At 32.0% G+C, this 21,406-nt stretch overlaps 2 protein-coding genes and 1 long non-coding RNA gene across 3 annotated transcripts; 1 reads left to right on the forward strand and 2 right to left on the reverse strand.

The window, feature by feature from the left end:
* Window positions 1-1,970: 1,970 nt before the first annotated feature.
* LOC145957104 (uncharacterized) lies at window positions 1,971-3,157 on the reverse strand. The gene is made up of 2 exons (XR_014433525.1): window positions 2,774-3,157; window positions 1,971-2,691 (listed from the first exon to the last, which is right to left on the reverse strand). It is a non-coding gene; the product is annotated as an uncharacterized LOC145957104 (long non-coding RNA).
* A 995-nt stretch (window positions 3,158-4,152) lies between these two features.
* LOC109814695 (RING-H2 finger protein ATL67) lies at window positions 4,153-4,623 on the reverse strand. Its single transcript, XM_020379186.1, has one exon. It carries the CDS (start codon window positions 4,621-4,623, stop codon window positions 4,153-4,155), a length of 471 nt encoding a protein of 156 aa, XP_020234775.1.
* A 13,244-nt stretch (window positions 4,624-17,867) lies between these two features.
* Window positions 17,868-20,328, forward strand: LOC109814715 (subtilisin-like protease SBT3). The gene has a single exon (XM_020379213.2). It carries the CDS (start codon window positions 17,933-17,935, stop codon window positions 20,225-20,227), a length of 2,295 nt encoding a protein of 764 aa, XP_020234802.2. The 5' UTR covers window positions 17,868-17,932; the 3' UTR covers window positions 20,228-20,328.
* The last annotated feature ends 1,078 nt before the right edge of the window (window positions 20,329-21,406 follow it).

Genomic DNA, 21,406 nt, shown 5'->3' on the forward strand with positions numbered 1-21,406 from the left:
ATTAATTAATTAATTACTGTTTCTTTGTATTACCATAATTAGAATCTTTATCTTTTCAATGGGACCTCCAAAAATTTTCACAAATTTTATCTTTTTAGGTTAGTTAAGAGGCTAATTAAAAAAAAAAAAAGAATTGTTACTTTATCTTTTGCTTCTAAATGTATAAATATCTATGTATAATTTAATCATTAAAGATTTAAGAGTACTCATTTTTAGCTATGAAAGTACTCTATATAAACAATCAAATAAACAATTTTTTCTTATAAACGAAACTGACAAGGCGATAATATCTCGACCTTAAAACATCTCCGATAAATGTATAAATATTGATTTTACCAATGATATATAGATATTGAATTGATAATTTTTTTTACCATTGATATATACAAACATAATCTTTATTATTTGCCAATCTTTATTATTTGCCTCGGTGTAACAATTTTAAAAATAAATATTAAGACAATGTTATTTGAATAATAATAATAATAATAATAATAATAATAATAATAATAATTTAAATACCTATTATCCATATAATATATTTTTGTTTATCTTCCTCATTATTTGGATTTTACACCATGTTGGAGTTGAATTGGATGTAACCATTTAGAATATAAATATCTTTTAGTTCTTTTCTTTGTTTACAGGACTAAAATTCAATACTTGTATATGGTATTTATGATCTTGTAATATATATATATATATATATATATATATAAAAGTATATGATATATGCGTGCCATATGACATGATATATAGCTACACGGCATATTTATAAGTATTGAATTTCTCTTAGATATGTCTTATAATTTTTAAAACTTCTCTTATAATTTTTTATGATTAATGGATTAGTCTATTGAATTCTTTACAATTATAATTATAGTAATTATTATTATTCAACAATGCTTTCTTTGTATTTTTTTCTCTAAAACTGTTTCATTTATGATTTTGTTAATATTATAGGGAAAACAATAAAGGTTATATATTTACATATTATTGGTAAATTTATTTTACCAATTCAATATTTATATATCAATTATAAAAGATTTATCAATTTAATATTTGTATAATTTAATTCTTGAATGTCTAAAGTTACGTACTCACTTTTTGAATTTTTTTTCTTCCATTAACGGACTTATAAAAAAAAAGACTAAAAAAATGAGTTATTTGAAAATAAATTATCAAAAAGAATTAAAAATGAAAACTTTTGAAGGCTACATTTTAAGAAGTATACTTTCTAAAGATAATAAATAAATAAATAAATAATAAGCTTTCAAGTCTGAAATACGAGCTAACTAATTATTATCGATTGATGACGTTTATTGGTGCTATATGATATATACTGTACCATTCAAACTTTATTTGAAGTTAGTGGGATATTTTGATTGGTAATGTATCTCATTCATCTACAACTTTTCAATATTAAAAGAAAAAAAGGCTTAAGGATTTCATCGGTGAACAATAAAGATCAATCATTACTCATCAAACCGGTTTCCATTTTGTGGAAACCATAATTATGGTTGGAATTTGTACCCACGGCACAGGTTAATGGAAGGGCCCTAATAAATTTTTTCCTAAGCTGCATCGAAAAAAAACATTAATGTTTTCGTGATTATTTAAGTATTACCTTTTTTTTATTACAAAACATTAAACTACTAAACATTAAAAAAAAATCATCTTCAATAGTGATTAAAGCATGACTATTAAACTACTTTGATAGTATTCAATATTAATTTAATTTTTTTTACTAAATTATCATGAAGTTGTTTTTTAAGTAACAATTAGATAAGTATAGACAAAAAAAAATGAAATTATAATGAGTTGTTTGTTTTAACTTTTTTTTTTTTTTAAATAAACACCATTTTTTCAAAAAAAAGATTTAACATGCTTGTCTAGACTCTTTTATTTAAGTTTAAGCAAATAGATCCAACATATGAATCAAATAAAGAGTCTTAAATAAGTAAATGACATTGAAATGAAATAATGATACTTGATTTTTTTATTATTTTTTATTTGTATAGTAGGGAACTAAAGCCCAAACCAAAAAACCTCTAAAGAAAGACATAATTGAACATTCAGCAAGCAACGAATTTTGGATCCAAGTAGGGGGATAATGAAAGATATGGACACCTCTCTAGTAGAGCACATTCATGTTTAGCCAATTTGTCAATGACCTAATTAGCTTCTCAAAATGTGTAAATGCATGTCATGTCATGATCATTTGTGACAATATGCACCACTCTATTAACTAAGGAGTAACATGAAAGATGTTGATAACAACCATCATTCAAAAATTTCACTACCAAGGTCATATTCCACTATAACAGGCTATCGATATGGCTATTTCGAACAATCTTTAGGCTGTGATAAATAACCTAGAGCCTAGCATGAACAACCAAACAATTACCCAAGTTACATGAAAAATTAAGTCACCACAAAAGCACTAATTCTATCACGTAATACACCACCACAAGAAGCAATCCAATCACTCACAACTCCATCAAAAATCAACTTGTAAGTCCCCGTATGAGAGGAAAGCTCCCAAAGAATAGATGGACTTCCCTTATCTCCAATAGAATGAAGCTAAGCCAAGACCTAAACCCAACTCTATTACACTCCAAAACATAAGCTTTTATCTGATGACGACCTTGAGCCACTGTGCCCTTATTGTTTTGCGAAGCCACCTTGTTTCTAAAAAAAATCAGAGGGAGCCTAGTTAAACTGACAACAAAGATGACCCCCTCAATTAATCCTGATCAAAGGATGGACTTACCTTCATATTGACCATGATCCAATAATACACATCACTGGCAAAGAAGTCTGGAGGAAACAGACCATCCATAGGGACACCAAACTGTTGTGGTGAAGCTATAGTCCCTCAAGGTATGCAATATGGTTTCGTCCTCCTCCAAACAAACTAAACACATAGCATGATTGGACATCCCTATATAAAAAATTTGAACATAGTAGAAGCTTATAAAAAAAAAATGTGTAGAAGCTTATAAAAAAAATTAAGTGTTTCCCCATAAATATATTTTAGATTTCCTTTGTGTTGATATTTATATTTTATAAAAAAAAATTGTAATATTTTTCATATGTAAAAATATTATAGACTACTTTTTTGTTCACCCTGAAATTTTTTTAATCCACCATTACTTACAAGTATATGTTATCTTTTTAAGTTTTTTTTTTCATTTTTAATATATATATATATATATTCATTTTTTGCTTCTCTAGTGTTACCTAACTTTTTTTTTTTTTAATGACGTGACAGATAATAATATTGGGTTGAAATGTCACACCATGATATTATTATCACGTAAGGAAATTAACATTTTAATATAAGAATTTGACAACACACATAACCTAAGCTTGAAACTTACATAGTGATAATTTTGAAAAATCAAATTAGAGAGAAAAAAATGTAAAAATACTAAATAATTATATATGAAGAGACATCTACTTACTTAAAAAAGAGTAAGTATATTCTACATCAAATTTTAGCGATTAACGGTTGAATTAAAAAATTTTAATATATAAATTAAGTCTATTTAATATTTCATTATATAAATTTAAATTAACATATAAAATACTTTTATAATTGTTTATTAATTTGAATTAAAGAAACAAAATATTAAATAGTTTTCAAATTTTTTTAAAAATTAATAGATTTGATTTATGCATTAAAGACTTTATTCAACGGTTAAATTATTAAAATTTAATGTAAAGTACGAATTATTGAGTGAAGTAAGTCTAGACTTATTTTTAAAATAAGTAGATCATCCCTCTATTTCTCTATCTCTATATATATAAGCTATAATATTTATATACACATCTTTTCCTATCTTATTTTCACCATTTTTTTTTTCTTTCTTTTCATTTTCTCTACATTATTTATTACATCCACGACTTTCATTTTTCCTCTTTATCCTTCATTTCTTTTCTCCCATAAAGAAAAAAAAAGAAGCTACATCATTTTTCAAAAACTATACAACGCAAGCTCCGAATCTACTTTGCACAAAAAAACTGATACAACTCTCCTAAATGGCACGTAAAGCCAAATTAAAAAGAAACTAGAAGAATTGGCGCAAGAAGAAGGAATTCCCGAAAACCTAAGTTCTACTACTTCTTCAACTTAACTGGATAATTATATTAGACTTCTTCTAAGTTATTGTTACGAGCTTCCACCAAGGAGTTTCTACAAATGGGACACGATGCATGAACCTTGAGCCACACGTCAACACAATCCTTGTGAAAGTAGTGGCGGCATTGCGGCATCATCCTTAAAATCTCCGACTCCTCGTAATCCGAGATGCATATGGAACACGTGGTCTCGTGGTCGTAAACGGTGGCCACGTTGTTGGTCTTGCTATAAGGGAAAGTGTGGTACGAGTTTATAACGTTATAGGGAAGCCCCGTGGTGTTGTTTTGAGCGTCACCATGTTGGATGTTATTAGCGTTGAGGTTTCGGTCACGACGCATGGAGATGTAGACGTAACACACGCGAAGGAATAGAGAGAGGAATATTAGTAAGAGGAACAACTTGGTGAACGTGTCGAGTTCATTGTTGGTGGCCAGGCTTGAGGGTGGCACGGTGGAAACGGAGGGAGAGAGATTGGGCATGGGGTTATGCATGTTCTTTTCTTCTTGTGATCAAAATTTATGTCACGAGAGAGAAAGTTGGTGGTGATGGTGATGTTGTTGTATAGGGTACGTGCTAGGGTTGGTGTAGGGAAGTTTTTTGGAGTTATTTTTCCAAGAGGGATTAGTTATGAGTGTGTTGGGTTTGAGCAAATTAAGTTATATACCAACGGAATTCTAAAAATTAATCTAAAGGCTGGTTCTTAATTAGCTGTTGTAGTTGTGCAAATTAACCTTCAAATGTTTATTACTCAATTGGTGGTGTATTTGCTTTATTTTACTTTTTTGGTTGCGTGTCATCAGCTTCTACAAGCTTTGTGTTGTGCTAATTAATTAATTAATTAATTTTATCTATTTACTTATTTTGTTTGTTAATAAATAGAACTAGCTGTCAATCAACCCTTTCCTAGTGCATGCAAATTTAGAAGTATTAGAATTCGAGCTGGTGTTGATAAATAAAACCAAAATATAAAATATGTAAACTTTAATTAAATTTTGTGAAATTTACTGTAACTAATTAATAAATTATTATAAAAAGTTTAAAGTGTAGTGTCTTTATATTAATATAATAAAGTTATAACAGAACATAATTGGATATGCAACAATTGCACAAATCTTACGTATATGTAGAACATTTTTCTTCTCATGTAGAGTGGCTTATTTACTATGGAAGGAATGTTACAATCGGATAAATGCATTCACTGTCCTATCAACACCAACATTTCAACCAAATACCTTACAAGATTTCATCAAAAATTGAGCTGCAATGGTAGAAAGCAACGACGAATCCAAGTTAAAGACTAAGGGGCAAGAGCCCCACTAACATTTTACAATCTTTCAGATAACATACATACTATATATTATAGATAGAAATAATATAATATTTTAAAATTTAAAAATCAATTTTTTTCTATGAAGATAAACTTGTAAATACTTAAACCATATACTTAACTTTTTAAAGTGTTTTATAATATAATATAATATAATGATCTTATATATAATGTAATATATTTTTAAAAATAAAAGTCATGTATTTTTTAATTTAATTAGAAGGTATAATTTCTTCTTATTAGACTAGCTCTAGTAAAACTAAAGTGATAGCTCCAATTGCAATTCCATATCTAAGCCGATGATTGAATCTTGGTCCTTAATTAAGAAATGAGTGATGAACTATTTCATATTAAGTTCAAAAAGACGATTTTGGATCTCATAAACTTTAGAATTTTAATATTAACAAATGAAACATTTTCTATGAGAGAAAAGGTTTTCAAAAATGTCTTTGAAAATATCTTTAAAAAAATGCTCATCAAACGAAGTGTAAGATGTAAATTGTTCATAAGATAATGTAAATCAGATTAAACATACAATTTTTCTTATACACATTACATGTTTAATTATTATTTATTGAGACTAACGACAAAACTTGTATTGAATGCTTCATTCCTTAACAGATTGAATCAAAAAGTCATCTTAGAACTCATTAATTTCTTAAAAAGAAAAATCATGCTTTCCATCAAAATTAAGATACCTAAAATCATAGAGAAAAATATATAAAGTCACTGTTATAGCTGCTTCGCACTAACATTGCTTTTACAAGCTCCGTTTAGTATGAAAAGTTGATAAGTAGTCTCCTTGATTAGATAAAAGATATTATTTAGTGAAATACATTTTGTGCTCAAAGTAAACTTGTGAGTTAAACTCAAAGTATTGCAACAATCATCTTCTCCAAGTTACTATATAAGAAGGTTTGAGGCTCAGAAAGAAGAATATATGAAATATATTAAAAAGATAAGAGGCATATTCAAAAGAGATACACTATAAATCATACGTGTATATGTACTTTATTCTCTCTCGTAAAAATCTTATTGCACTATATTGATTGTATAACGTCTAAGTGAGATAAAACAATATGTCTTAATAGATTGAGTCTGAAGAAGTTCTTCTATAAAAGAATACTTGTTTTGAGCCATAAGAGGTTTGACCGTAAAAAAAATATTTGGTTGTTAAGCTTAGAGAGACTTATTGTGGAAAAAAAATACTTGGGTTGTTGCTTGAAGAGACTAGTTAAAGAATACTTAGTATTGAACCATAACTGACTTGTTGAATGAGTACTTCATTTCAATAAGTCACTACTTGTTTGAAAATAGTGAAACTCAATTTGTTTGGATTAAGAACTGAACGTAATTTTAGTTATTGAAATGAAATAGTATAAAAATACTTAGTGTTTCATCTAACTATTCCTTACATCTCATCTAATTGTTCCTTACATCTCATTTGACTAGCGTTACTACTATACTACGGAAAACTTATGAGTTTTTTATATACATTATTCAAACCTCCTCTAGTATTTATCTTTTTTCCACACTTGACATAATGACTTTTAATATAAAATTTAAATTTTGATAAAAATGAAATTTTCAGCATATACATTTACCTTTTTTGTTTTCAATTTATTGTATACATTGATATAAAAAAAATCTAAACAGTAAAGGGTATTAAATTTATGTTTAATTTAGAGATATTATTATAAAATATGTTTTTAAATTAGTTATTATCATAAATTTTATATTAGACATTAAAATTAAGTTTATGTTGTATAAATAAATTGGACTCAATTATGTAAAATCTAGTATAAATTATTATATTTCTTAATACTAAATTATTACAAAGTAAGATTTTAAATATGTTTTTAAGTCAGACCAGATTTTCATATAAGTTAGACTTTACCTTTAGAAAAACATATGATAGATAAAGAAGTTATAATCAAACCATATATATTTTCAATGAAAGTTAAGATTAAGCCTATTTTCACTACTACCTCCTAATTGTAGTAGATATGGAAAACCAAAGAAAATAATTATGAAGCATATTTATATTTTTAAAAGATATATGTAATATTTTTAATGTTACAATTATATGTATGAGTCCCTATTATTACCTGTGGAGAGTGGTGTAATGTGCAATCATTTAAAATATTTAAAGATACAAAAATAATCAATGTATTTGACTTCTAAAAGCTTAAACAAGATGTTACATTTCACTACATGATCATGGATCAAAAGAGCTTAAATATGTTTTTAGTTCATCAAATTTAAGATAAATTTATTTTTTATTTTTCAAATTTAAAATTTATTTTTTAATCTTATAATTTTAAAAAATCTTATTTTAATTCTTATATTTAAACTTTGTTAAAATGTTAAATAGTATCATATAAAATCTACTTGAGAAATTAAAAATAAATATATTCTAAATTAAAAAAATTTAAAACATATTTAAATCTTAAAAAATTCAAGTTTTGGATACAGCTTTGAGTAATGAAACGCCAATCATGAGATGTGCACTTATGACCTTATAATGATTTTTATTTTGTGGTGACAACAACTGTTCACATGCTAGTGTATATGTGCTAATTGGGTATATTAATCCAGGTTTGCATAAATGTATATAATGGTACCACAAACATCTGGCTACAGGGCTCAGCTCTGATGAATTAAAAAAATAATAATATAAGATTAATTTATATATATATATATATATATATATATATATATATATATATATATATATATATATATATAAGATAATTTTATTGTTATCAATTGAATTAACTATTTTTCATTTTAATTTTAATATTTGAGTTTATACAAGAATATATAATATTTTCAAAAGAAATCAACTAGTTGGAAAGGCATCATAATAAGCCCAATACATCAACCATTAACTTGCTTAATTGAAATTTTAAGGGCATGTAATGTACACGTTTAAGAAAAAGAAAACTCTTATGACCCATTTTTTAATTTGATTTGTTTTGTTTTTTAAGTTATCCTGAATCAGCGACTCAATTAATTCTTTAATCAACTGATAGAGAGAGATTTAAAAAGTAAGAAAATTAGAATTAGTTTAGGGAATAGCATAAACCGTGGAATGTGGTGAGGAAACTTGAGAAACAAGAAACGCGAAAATAAAAGAAGACCGAACTGCAACATATCAAATATAAATGAGAAATCAGAGGGTAGAGGTGTCACAAATTAGAACAAAACAATGCTTCTAAGAGAAAGTATCCAACAGTGATAGAAGAAGAGGTTGGCAGCACAACATGGACCCAAAACTCACTGATTTTGGCCACATTATATATATGTCAAAGCCAAAACCGATGAAAGTAGATCGTATTGAGGTTAACTTTTCAACATTTCATTGCTTTATCTTCTGAACTTGTAGTCAAATACATTTTTAATCTTTATATTTTAGTCCTTTAATTTATACATATATATTATTTAACTCATTTTATTCCTTACACATATCTTAATTTATTTTATTTTATATAATTTTGAACTACATGAGTTATATCGAAGCATTTAAAACTATTTAAAACTTAAGATCTTATTCATGAATCAAAGCCTCAAGAGTTATTAGAAAAATGTGGCATAATATATGGTGATAAAGATTTGTTTGGATAAAATTCTCAAAAATCACTTACAGGAGAGAAAAATTAATTTTTTTTGTAAATATAATTAAAAAATAAGATTTTAGAGAAGTTAATAAAAGAAAACTTCTACAAATTAACTTATATTTATACTAACTTTAACTTATAAAAAACTTTCTTTCATTTTTTTATTTTTAATTTTCTCTTTTAAAAGTGTTTTTTTAGAAATTTATGCAAATAGATGTTAAATCAATTAAATACCGTATATTTAAGACATGATTAACATATGATTGGGTCCAAAATTGAGAGAGTACACCATCTTTCAGCCTCGAACTAAAACGACAAACCAGGCTTGAAAAAGAGAATGTAATTGACATGTTGCTCGACTAAAATCCAAGAGGGCACAAGAACTAAAGCGGATTAAAGAAATGCATATGTTGGGTCTAAAACGAATAGTTTTCAGAAGTCGAGAATGAACTTAAAAACCTGATGAATATTTAAACCTTTTTCATTTTATGAGCTTACTATGGACCATGGGCCAAAGGTTCAATCACTCGAACTATGACTATGAGCATACAAGAAGGAATGACTAACTTGGAGGTTAGTGAGCTCTCTAAGTCCAAACTATTCTTCACATGGACCACCATATCTTGAAGAAAAGGCCTAGCTCATTTGTACATAGTAATTCTTGTATAGGTTCATTTCTATCACTTACTACAATGAATTTTTGTCCGTTAAACTGAGCTAATGCTTTTATTTATAGGTACTTGGGGCTACATGGCAAGGGAGTAGGACATCACGGACGGTACCATCACAGATATATGTGATGTTTTCTCATTTGGTGTGGTTCTAGTAGAAGTTGTATATGTGGAGGGTTCAAGCAAGGAATCCATTTGGGGTGACCCACCCTCGTGGAGGAGGAAATTGATCCGAATATCAAAGGAAAGATTGCACCAGAATGTTGGCAAGTTTTTATAGATATCACTAAAAGATGTGTGAAGTACGAACCAAACGAGCGACCAACAATAGGTGAAGTAGAGGTGCAACTTGAGCATGCTTTGTCCTTGCAGGAACAAGCAGATATTACAAACACCAATGCTGATTATATCTTATTGTCCAAAACCATTATTAAACAGGGACCCAAATCGTAATTTCAGCATGCTTTGTCATTACAGTTACAAGAAACTCATATAGAAGACAATGGAATAGGATATGTTCTGCTTCAATTTTCTCTGACCAATCTAAAAAAAGTAACTGAAGTTTAATCATGACAGATCCATAGAATATGGAAGTTTGGCAAATTGTATGGTACTTTTGAACTTAAAAGGGGTACCACCGTACCAATACCTTTCTGTTGTGATCGGATGAATAATTAATATACGTTCTAATATAATCAAATTATTTTTTACTTGAAAGTGACAGTATAATTTTTTGTTTAGAATGTCCTTTGTTTTTAATTTTTAAGTGATCCTGTGTGAATTATACACACATAATTTTTAAAAACATCATATTTTTCTAAGTTCTAACTCTATTGTTTTCATCTTTTCACCACATTGACATTACGACTATCGTTGATTTTCTGTCTTTTGCAACAGAGATAATACATCATTAACCTTTGAATGTCAATATTCACCTACAAAGACTGGTTTTGATTATGACATGATAAGGATTAAAAGTTGAAACCTACAACTATAAGGGTGAGCAAATTAACCTTAAAATGTTTATTAGACAATCTTTGTATTTGCAATTTATTTTACTTTTTTTTTGGTTGCATATAGCGATTACAATTCGTTGATTTTGACTTCTGAGTCTGGCCTCGTTGCATTGGTTATCAACTTCTCCAAGCTACGGAAACTACCTACAACCCATGGCTTCTACACTAACATAAAAGTAACTGTTAACTAATAACTAATAACTTGTCTTCCCGCATAACTCTTAATTTTCAAGTTTTGAAATTCATGCCTTGCTTGTACCACACTTTTGCTTCCATCTGAAGTCTTTCTGCTTCCAAATGATATCAAAAGTTGGTTAGTATTCCTGATATTGGTTCATATATCAAGACATAAATTAAACTAATATAATTAGATCCACTGACTCATTTTTTTTTACAAGATCCACTGTATATATCAAGTTAACTGTAATTAAAATGATTGGTTGGTTTTTCTACTCTTCTATTACATGACATCTCAATTTGCTAACTCGGGGTATTTTATTTTAGCAAATTTTGTAGTTCTTGTAAAGCAAAGAGAATTAGATTGGTTAAGATGCTACAAGATTATAGTTGGCATTCGCTCAAGGATTTATTTTTTATTTTTTTTTATTTTTCTTATTTACATGAAGATTCCCAACTTAGAATTATAAATCATAATCTAAAAGTTAGCTATGTTCTATTAGATAAAAATATGAATCCAAAGATTTCATATCTTGATATAGCAAAAGTGTTTTAGGCAGATTAGCCTTGAAATTTATTTAGATACAAGTTAGAAGTATTTTTTAGAATTTTTTTACCAAAAATAAAAAATATTTTTTAGTAGAAAAATTTTCAAAAACACTTTTAAGGTTGTATTTAAACATGCTCTTGCATGAAGGATAATTAAGCCTTAAGTTTGATACCTTTATGCCATCTCCTATCACATATACGAGTAATTTACAGCATATAATTAGTGAAGTTCTATATATAGAAAAAGTGTATGCTCTTCGGTTCTTCTTTCCAAAAATATTATTGTTCTTTTGTTACTTTTTCCTCCCTCCCATCTCTATGATGATAGAAGATGGAGGGATTGCTTCCCTTTAATTGTTGTAGTAACGAGTTTTTAGCTGTAGAAATTAAGATTGCTCCCTGAAATTCATGTATGTGTTTCCCCAACTAATAGAATTTATTTATAGCACTGCAAACAACATTAAGATTGAAAGCCCGTGCCTGTTGGTGAAACCAATCTTAATATATGAATTTCAAAGGGATCTGCATCATTTGCATGAAAAAAAGATGCATTAATATGGAAAATTATATCCTTCCTTAGAAAAAGGTATGAGTTCATGTGAAATGACATTGAATTCTTGAATAACACCTACCTTGATACCTCGTTTTGATCATGAATTCATGATTTGTTGGATCTGGGTTCTCCTTTTTGTTACTTTCAAGTATATGTTAGGAGCAGAGTTTCGTCTTCCTAGTATAAACTGTTGAATATGGTGTGGCAAATTTAGTCCCACATCGAATAAGTTTTTTTTGATGTGGCCAAATTAGTCCCACATTGGATAGGTTTGGGAATGTGTAGTGCCTTAGGTTCTATATATAGAAACCCTTCCCTTCACTTTGAAATCATCCCAACTACAAGTTCATTTGTAACTTCTAAGGCTTGTAGTTTTCTCTTCTCTCTCTATTGTAATATTTCTTAGTGAAATATATTTGGTAGTGTCCGAGGAAGTAGGCATAATTGGCTGAACCTCGTTAAATTCTTGGTGTTCTTTCTTTCTTGTTTTGCTTTTGGTTTAAAATTTGCTAGACGTTTCCGCAACAATTGGTATCAAGAGCCAGGTTATTTTAAGGAAAAAACACTATGCTCTGTGCGCTGTAGGTATTCTATAGTCGGCACATCAGAAAATTTTTCCTTAATCCTGGATTTTTTTATTATTTGACATTTAGCAAATTTTAAACCTCTGTTCAAATTGAGCTGAGATGGCAAACGAAGAAAATCCACTTAGAATTACATCATCAACTTTGAATGCTTCTTCAAGCATTTTGCAAAGAGCTGTTGGTGGGAATCCAAGGTTGATGGTAGAGATTTTCGATGGCAGCGGTCATTTCGGCATGTGGCAAAGTGAGGTTCTAGATGCTCTTTTTCAGCAAGGTCTAGACATTACAATTGAAGGAAAGAAACCAGAAAGTATGGGAGAGGAAGATTGGAAGACCCTCAATCGATTGGCATGTGGTACAATAAGGTCATGCTTATCAAGAGAGCAGAAGTATGCATTCTGCAAAGAGACCTCTGCTAGTAAGTTGATGACGGAGTTGGAGGAAAAGTTCTTGAAGAAAAGCAGTCAGAATAAACTTCACATGAAGAAAAGGCTATTTCGGTTCACTTACATTCCTGGTGCCACAATGAATGATCACATCACTAGTTTTAATCAGCTTGTTGCTGATTTGTTAAACCTGGACGTGACTTTTGAAGATGAGGATCTTGCCCTAATGTTGTTGGGATCACTTCCTGAAGAGTTTGAGTTTCTGGAAACAACTCTACTCCATGGGAAGGTTGCTGTGTCTCTAAATGAAGTTTGTGGAGCCCTATACAGCTATGAACTGAGGAGAAAAGACAAAAAAGATAGCTCAGAGAAGGCTAATGAAGCTTTGGTTGCAAGAGGACGTCCGGTGATCCAGGCGAAAGGAAAGAAGAAGCGATCGAAGTCGAAGGCTAAAGTTGGGAAAGATGAGTGTGCCTTTTGTCGAGAAAAGGGGCATTGGAAGAAAGATTGTCCTAAACTAAAAAACAAAGGTCAATCTAAGACTGTTGCAGATTCAAATGTAGCTGAGTATGTTGATGACTCAGATTATTCACTTGCTGTTTCTGGTTCAACCAGCTCTTCTAGTGCTTGGATTCTTGATTCGGGATGCAGCAATCATATGTGTCCTAATCGAGAATGGTTCTATGATTTCAGAGAACTAGAAGAAGGAGTTGTTTATACAGCAAATGATGTTCCTCTTACCACACATGGGATTGGTTCTATTCGATTGAAGAATCGTGATGGAGCAATCAGAACTTTGAAGGATGTTCGTTTTGTCCCGAGTTTATCAAGAAATCTCATTTCTGTGGGAGCCTTAGAAGAGAAGGGTTTCATGGTGCACGCAGAAGGTGGAGTAATGAAGATAATCTCTGGAGCTCTGGTGGTAATGAAAGGAGTTCGGAAAAATAATAGGTTGTACTATTACCAAGGTACTACTATTATTGGAACTGCAGCAGTGGCATCCAGTGACGAGAAGGAGTTGGAGTCGGCCAAGTTATGGCATATGCGGCTGGGACACGCTGGTGAAAGATCCTTGAATTTACTCATGAAACAAGGATTGTTGAAAAATATTCAGGCTTGCAAATTGGACTTTTGTGAGCATTGTGTCAAAGGGAAGAAGACAAGGGTGAAATTTGGAACAGCTATCCATGATACTAAAGGTATTTTGGATTATGTTCATTCTGATGTGTGGGGACCTTCAAAAACAGCATCATTGGCAGGAAACCACTACTATGTCACCTTTGTTGATGATTTTTCCCGGAGAATTTGGGTGTATGCAATAAAGACTAAGGATGAGGTGCTTGGAATTTTCCTTAAATGGAAAAAGAGGATGGAAACCCAAACTGGGCGAAAGATCAAGCATTTTCGAACAGACAATGGTGGGGAGTACACGAGTGATCCATTTAAGAAGGCTTGCGAAGAAAGCGGCATTGTCAGACACTTCACAGTCAAGCACACACCACAACAAAATGGAGTGGCAGAACGCATGAATCGAACATTGCTGGAGAAAGTTCGGTGTATGTTGTCCAATGCTGGATTGGGCAAACAGTTTTGGGCTGAAGCTGTTGTATATGCGAGTCATCTTATCAATCGCCTACCATCAAGTGCAATTGGTGGCAAAACACCACTAGAGAAATGGTTCGGAAAACCTGCTACAGATTATGATTCCTTACATGTATTTGGCTGCACTGCTTATTATCATGTTAAGGAGTCAAAATTGGATCCTCGTGCAAAGAAAGCAATTTTCATGGGGATTGCATCTGGTGTAAAAGGATATCGTCTTTGGTGCCTAGAGACCAAGAAGACAATCATTAGCAGGGATGTCACCTTTGATGAATCTACCATGTTGGGAAAGGTGACAACAGAACAAAAGAAGAATGGTACTCCAAAACAGGTGGAGTTTGAAAGGAAGATTGTTTTTCCAGCAAATGATGAAGAAAAAACTCCTATGGTAGATGAGGAGTCAGATGAAGAAGAGGTTCATATCCAAGAACCTCCACAGCAACTTGAATCAATTGCATTAAGAAAGCCAAAGAGGACAACCATAATGCCTGCTCGTTATGTTGATATGGTGTCCTATGCATCTCCAGTTGCAAGTGATGATATTCCTACCACTTATATTGAAGCAGTCAAAGGTTCAGAAGAAGATAAGTGGAGAAGTGCCATGTCTGAAGAAATGGAGTCCCTTAGAAGGAACCAAACTTGGAAGTTAGCAAATCTTCCAAAGGGAAAGAAAGCAATTGGGTGCAAATGGGTATATGCAAAGAAAGATGGATTTTCTGACAAGTCAGAAGTGCGCTACAAAGCAAGGTTAGTAGCCAAAGGTTATGCTCAGAAGGAAGGAATTGACTACAATGAGGTGTTTTCTCCAGTTGTAAAACACTCTTCCATCCGTGTTCTGTTGGCTTTGGTGGCACAATTGGATATGGAACTGGTTCAAATGGATGTAAAGACGGCATTTTTACATGGAGACTTGGAGGAGGAAATCTATATGACTCAGCCTGAAGGGTTCAAGGTTGCTGGAAAAGAAAATATGTTTTGTAAACTTGAAAAATCGTTGTACGGATTGAAGCAATCACCAAGACAATGGTACAAACGATTTGACAAGTTTATGTTGAGGCAAAAGTACACAAGGAGCAAGTACGATCACTGTGTGTATTTGCGCAAGCTGCATGATGGATCTTTTATATATCTTCTTCTTTATGTTGATGATATGTTGATTGCTTCCAAGAACAAAGAGGAAATTGAGAAGTTAAAAACTCAATTAAATGGTGAATTTGAAATGAAGGATCTTGGTGAAGCAAAGAAGATTCTTGGCATGGAGATAAGTAGAGACAGAAAATTGGGAAGACTTTGTTTAACTCAGAAAGAGTATTTGAAAAGGGTACTAAAACGTTTTGGCATATCTGATGAATCCAAACCTGTTAGTACACCACTTGCTTCTCATTTTAAACTCAGTGCAAATTTATCTCCAAGAGATGCAGCAGAGAAAGCCTACATGTCTAAAGTTCCATATGCTAGCGCTGTTGGAAGCTTAATGTATGCTATGGTGTGTACAAGGCCTGACATTTCTTATGCAGTAGGGGTTGTGAGCAGGTACATGCATAATCCAGGAAAAGAGCATTGGCAAGCTGTGAAATGGATTCTACGGTACATTCTGAACACTGTAGATGTTGGTTTGGTATTTCAGCAGGAACAAGATGGTCAAAATGTGGTTGGATATTGTGATTCCAACTATGCTGGAGATCTGGATAATCGTCGATCAACTACTGGCTATGTTTTTACTTTGGCAAAAGCACCGGTATGTTGGAGGTCTACTTTACAGTCAACTGTAGCTTTGTCTACAACAGAGGCAGAGTATATGGCTTTGACAGAGGCTGTGAAGGAAGCAATTTGGCTTCAAGGGTTGCTTGGTGAATTAGGAATTCTACAAAAGCATGTGAAGGTGCATTGTGATAGTCAAAGTGCAATCATGTTGGCAAAGAATCAAACTTACCATGCAAGGACGAAGCATATTGATGTTCGTTACCACTTCATAAGAGAGATTATCGAAGAAGGTGGAGTGGCTATCCAGAAGATAAGGACCACAGAGAATCCAGCTGATATATTGACAAAGGTAGTAGATTCAATCAAGTTCCAACACTGTTTGGACTTGATTAATATTATCAAAATTTGAAGACTGCATTGGTAGACATTATCAAAGATGAGAGATTTGAAAATATGAAATTTGCCAAGGTGGAGATTTGTTGAATATGGTGTGGCAAATTTAGTCCCACATCGAATAAGTTTTTTTTGATGTGGCCAAATTAGTCCCACATTGGATAGGTTTGGGAATGTGTAGTGCCTTAGGTTCTATATATAGAAACCCTTCCCTTCACTTTGAAATCATCCCAACTACAAGTTCATTTGTAACTTCTAAGGCTTGTAGTTTTCTCTTCTCTCTCTATTGTAATATTTCTTAGTGAAATATATTTGGTAGTGTCCGAGGAAGTAGGCATAATTGGCTGAACCTCGTTAAATTCTTGGTGTTCTTTCTTTCTTGTTTTGCTTTTGGTTTAAAATTTGCTAGACGTTTCCGCAACATAAACTGAGGAAGCAACTCGTGGAGTAAAGATCTAACATGAAAGAAGATAATAATATAATCAAATTCGTTGCCAGTTACGTTCAAATCAATACTGGAAATAACATTTTTCATCGTTTATGCACACGGCATAATATCATACGGTTGATTTTATTATTAAGGAGTTTCACATAAGTATTAGTAAATATTGGGTAGGTTAAACTACTTAACACGACTCCGAAAAAATTCATTCAATAATAAGAAATATGCATTAAAAAAATGTTACAAGTATCTTATCAGTGGTTTTATATATTTAATATTTTCCTTTGTTAGTTTCGTACCCACGTGAATCTTTATCATTACTCTTGTTCCTTTCGATAATACTTCTATATGTAACCACCAGTCACCACACAACAATATTGTATTGTTGCCCAAATAAAATTATGCGTGTACAATGGAATCTTGTTGACCTGTCCATGCATTTACGGTAAGCTAGCATCAGTATCTGATTGGTGCAACACAGAAATATCTTACTTGAGATTTATTGCGTTACATCAAAAAGAAAAATAAGTGTCTACAGCTCTACATTTTTCTCATTAAAAGGCACCTTCTATGAAAGGAAATTTTCTCTCCAATTATTTTGCAATGATATTATCTTCAATTTCGTAATAATTACATGTTTTAACATCATTGATGTTATCCTATATATATATATATATATATATATATATATATATATATATATATTTTGCATCTGATCAACATCTTCAAACCAAGAAATTTTCATTTAAGTTGCATAAACATTGATGGAGCCTAAGCCTAACTTTCTGTTTCCATTTCCATTCATGTTCTTCATTACTCACTGGTTTCTATTGGCTCTTCATGGAAGGGCTGAGAGTTCCACATATATAGTCCACATGGATGAATCCCTCTTTCCTCGTGTCTTCAAAACCCATCATGATTGGTTTGAGTCTACCATTGATTCCATAAAATCCGCAACACTTGGTGACTCATCCAAGCAATCACCAAAACTATTGTACACCTATAACCATGCCATGTATGGCTTTAGTGCAGTCTTATCTTCAAAAGAGTTGGAGGCTGTTAAGAATTATCATGGCTTTGTTGCAGCATATGCAGACAGAAGTGCCACCATAGACACCACTCACACTTTTGAATTTCTCTCCCTAGACTCTTCCAGTGGTCTATGGCATGCATCAAATTTTGGGGAGGATGTCATTGTGGGTGTTATTGACTCAGGTGTGTGGCCTGAGAGTGAGAGCTTTAAAGATGATGGCATGACCAAAACAACTCCAAACAAATGGAAAGGGACATGTGAAGAAGGTCAAGATTTCAACACTTCCATGTGCAACTTCAAGCTGATTGGAGCTAGATATTTCAACAAGGGAGTGATTGCTGCAAATCCCAATGTTACACTCAGCATGAACTCAGCTAGAGACACTGAGGGTCATGGAACTCACACATCATCAACAGTTGCTGGCAACTATGTTAGTGGAGCCTCTTTCTTTGGGTATGCTAAAGGGGTGGCTAGAGGCATTGCACCAAAAGCTAGGCTTGCCATGTACAAGGTTGTTTGGGAAGAGGGTCGTGTAGCCGCTGATGTTTTGGCTGGCATGGACCAAGCCATTGCTGATGGGGTTGATGTGATTTCCATCTCTATGGGGTTTGATGATGTTCCTCTTTATGAGGACCCTATAGCAATTGCTTCTTTTGCAGCAATGGAAAAAGGGGTGTTGGTTTCATCTTCTGCAGGTAACTATGGTCCTGATTTTGGTTCCTTGCACAATGGAATCCCCTGGCTTCTCACTGTGGCTGCAGGCACCATAGACCGCACATTTGGTGCTCTAGTTCTTGGAAATGGCCAAACCATCGCTGGTTGGACCTTGTTTCCAGCAAATGCCATAGTGGAAAATCTTCCACTTATCTACAACAAGAATATATCAGCATGTAACTCAGTCAAGGTGTTATCCAAAGTGGCCACACATGGGATCATTCTCTGTGACACTAAGTTAGACACAGTGTTCATGTCTAAGCAAATGTGGTTTGCTGATAAAGCCAGTTTGTTAGGGGCAGTGTTTATCTCCGATTCCCCTTTATTAGATGACACAGGTATTGGCAGATCTCCAAGCATTGTAATCAGTGCACAGGATGCACAATCCGTGATCAAGTATGCAAAAAGCCAAAAGAAGCCAACAGCCAGCATCAAATTTCAACAAACATTTGTTGGAATAAAGCCAGCACCAGCTGCTGCCTCTTACTCTTCAAGAGGTCCTTCACCTAGCTATCCTGGGGTCTTAAAGCCAGACATAATGGCACCAGGCTCAAATGTTCTTGCTGCTTTCAATCCTCATTTGGAAACAGCCACCATTAGCACCAATGTGATCTTACCTAGTGACTACAATTTGTTGTCTGGAACATCCATGGCCTGCCCTCATGCTTCCGGTGTTGTTGCTCTTTTGAAAGCTGCACACCCTCAATGGAGTGCTGCTGCTATAAGGTCTGCACTAGTAACCACAGCTAGTCCTCTAGATAATACTCAAAATCCAATTAGAGACTATGGTTACCCTTCTCAATATGCTTCCCCTCTTGCCATTGGAGCTGGTCAAATTGATCCTAACAAAGCACTTGATCCAGGTTTGATATATGATGCCACCCCACAGGACTATGTTAATCTCCTTTGTGCTTTGAACTACACAAAAAAACAAATCTTAACCATCACAAGATCAACCTCCTACAACTGTTTCAAACCATCCTTTGATCTTAACTACCCTTCCTTCATAGCTTTCTACAACAACAAAACAAGGTCAGTTTTCCACCAGTTTAGGAGGACAGTGACCAATGTTGGAAATGGTCCTGCCACATACAGAGCCAAGGTGACACAACCTAAGAGCTTTGTGGTGACAGTATCACCTGAGACATTATCATTCAGATATAAAAATGAGAAGCTGAGCTACAATGTTATAATAAAGTATAAGAAGTACAAGAAGGAAAATATCTCATTTGGGGATCTTGTTTGGATTGAAGATAGTGGTGCACACAGTGTTAGGAGCCCCATTGTAGTGGCACCAAGTGGACTTGTGTGAGGACTTAGTTCTAGTTTGAGTTTTTCTTGTTATGGACATAAAATTCTGATTCCTTCATCGGATCATGAAAATAATAAATTTGATTGAAAGTACTATTTCCATTTTGAGCGTCCTCTCAGTATCTATCTAGTATTCTAGTCTCATAGGATACTTTTGTGGAAGTGTGATTCAGAAGGATTTGGACTACTTGTTTAATAATGAATGGTGCCAGAAATGCATCATCAGAATAAAAACATTGCAATGAATTATCTTCACTTTAATTAAGTGATAGTTCACGGGATTAATAAAACAGCTGGAGGCACGTAGAAAAGACTAGCATGCAGGGTTAACTCACTCATGCACTGCAATAATCAATTGGGAAGGTTTCTTGCAAGTTTTTGCAACAAAGTTTGATGTAACGTTTATACATTGTACCGATTATAATTATAACGAATTTAATATATTTTTTTTTGAAGAAATAATGATTTTAATATTTGAATTTATTTGCTTATAAAAAAATAACGAACATGATATTACTTTTGCTTGCTAAATGATATTCCATGGGATAAAAAATAAAAGTAAAATCAGCTAGAAGCCTAGAATAGAATAACCATTCACAGTTGAATAGCTTTCGTAATAGAATTACTTTCTCATCTATTTAATATTTGGAACAAGAAAATAATATAAATGAAATTAAAGTTGATCAGGGTCGGCCCAACTTGGACACTAAGCAAATATTAAAATATATATATATATATATATATATATATATATATATATATATATATATATATATATATAACATGAGTTATTGAATATAATAATTTTAGATAAATTTATTTTTGAAATAAAATATGTATATATATATTGAATGAAAAGGTTATATATGTTTTTTTTATTGGTAGACTTAAAATATTGAGTTTTAGAGTAACTTTATCTTTGAAATGTTCCTGAAATTGTGAAACTTATTTTTCAAAAAAAGAAATAATAATAATAATATTTTACTATTAATAGAAGGATATCATATCGCAAACATGCACTGCACACACTAAATAATCATAAATACTCCAATTCGTACCCTTTTTTTTAATGATGTAAAAATCTAACTGTATACCCTAGCAATCACATATACCCGTTATATTAATACTAGTCCATTCTAGGACTAATATGTCCCGTACACTTGAAAACTAATATAATCAA

Source organism: Cajanus cajan, chromosome 4 (genome assembly GCF_000230855.2).
Source record: "Cajanus cajan strain Asha chromosome 4, NIPB_CcT2T_4, whole genome shotgun sequence".
In the NCBI taxonomy this organism is placed as follows: domain Eukaryota; kingdom Viridiplantae; phylum Streptophyta; class Magnoliopsida; order Fabales; family Fabaceae; genus Cajanus; species Cajanus cajan.

Bases quoted from the DNA above. Each gene is read 5' to 3' on its own strand.
- LOC109814695 (XM_020379186.1), bottom strand. From the start codon at position 4,623: ATGCCCAATCTCTCTCCCTCCGTTTCCACCGTGCCACCCTCAAGCCTG.
- LOC109814715 (XM_020379213.2), top strand. From the start codon at position 17,933: ATGGAGCCTAAGCCTAACTTTCTGTTTCCATTTCCATTCATGTTCTTC.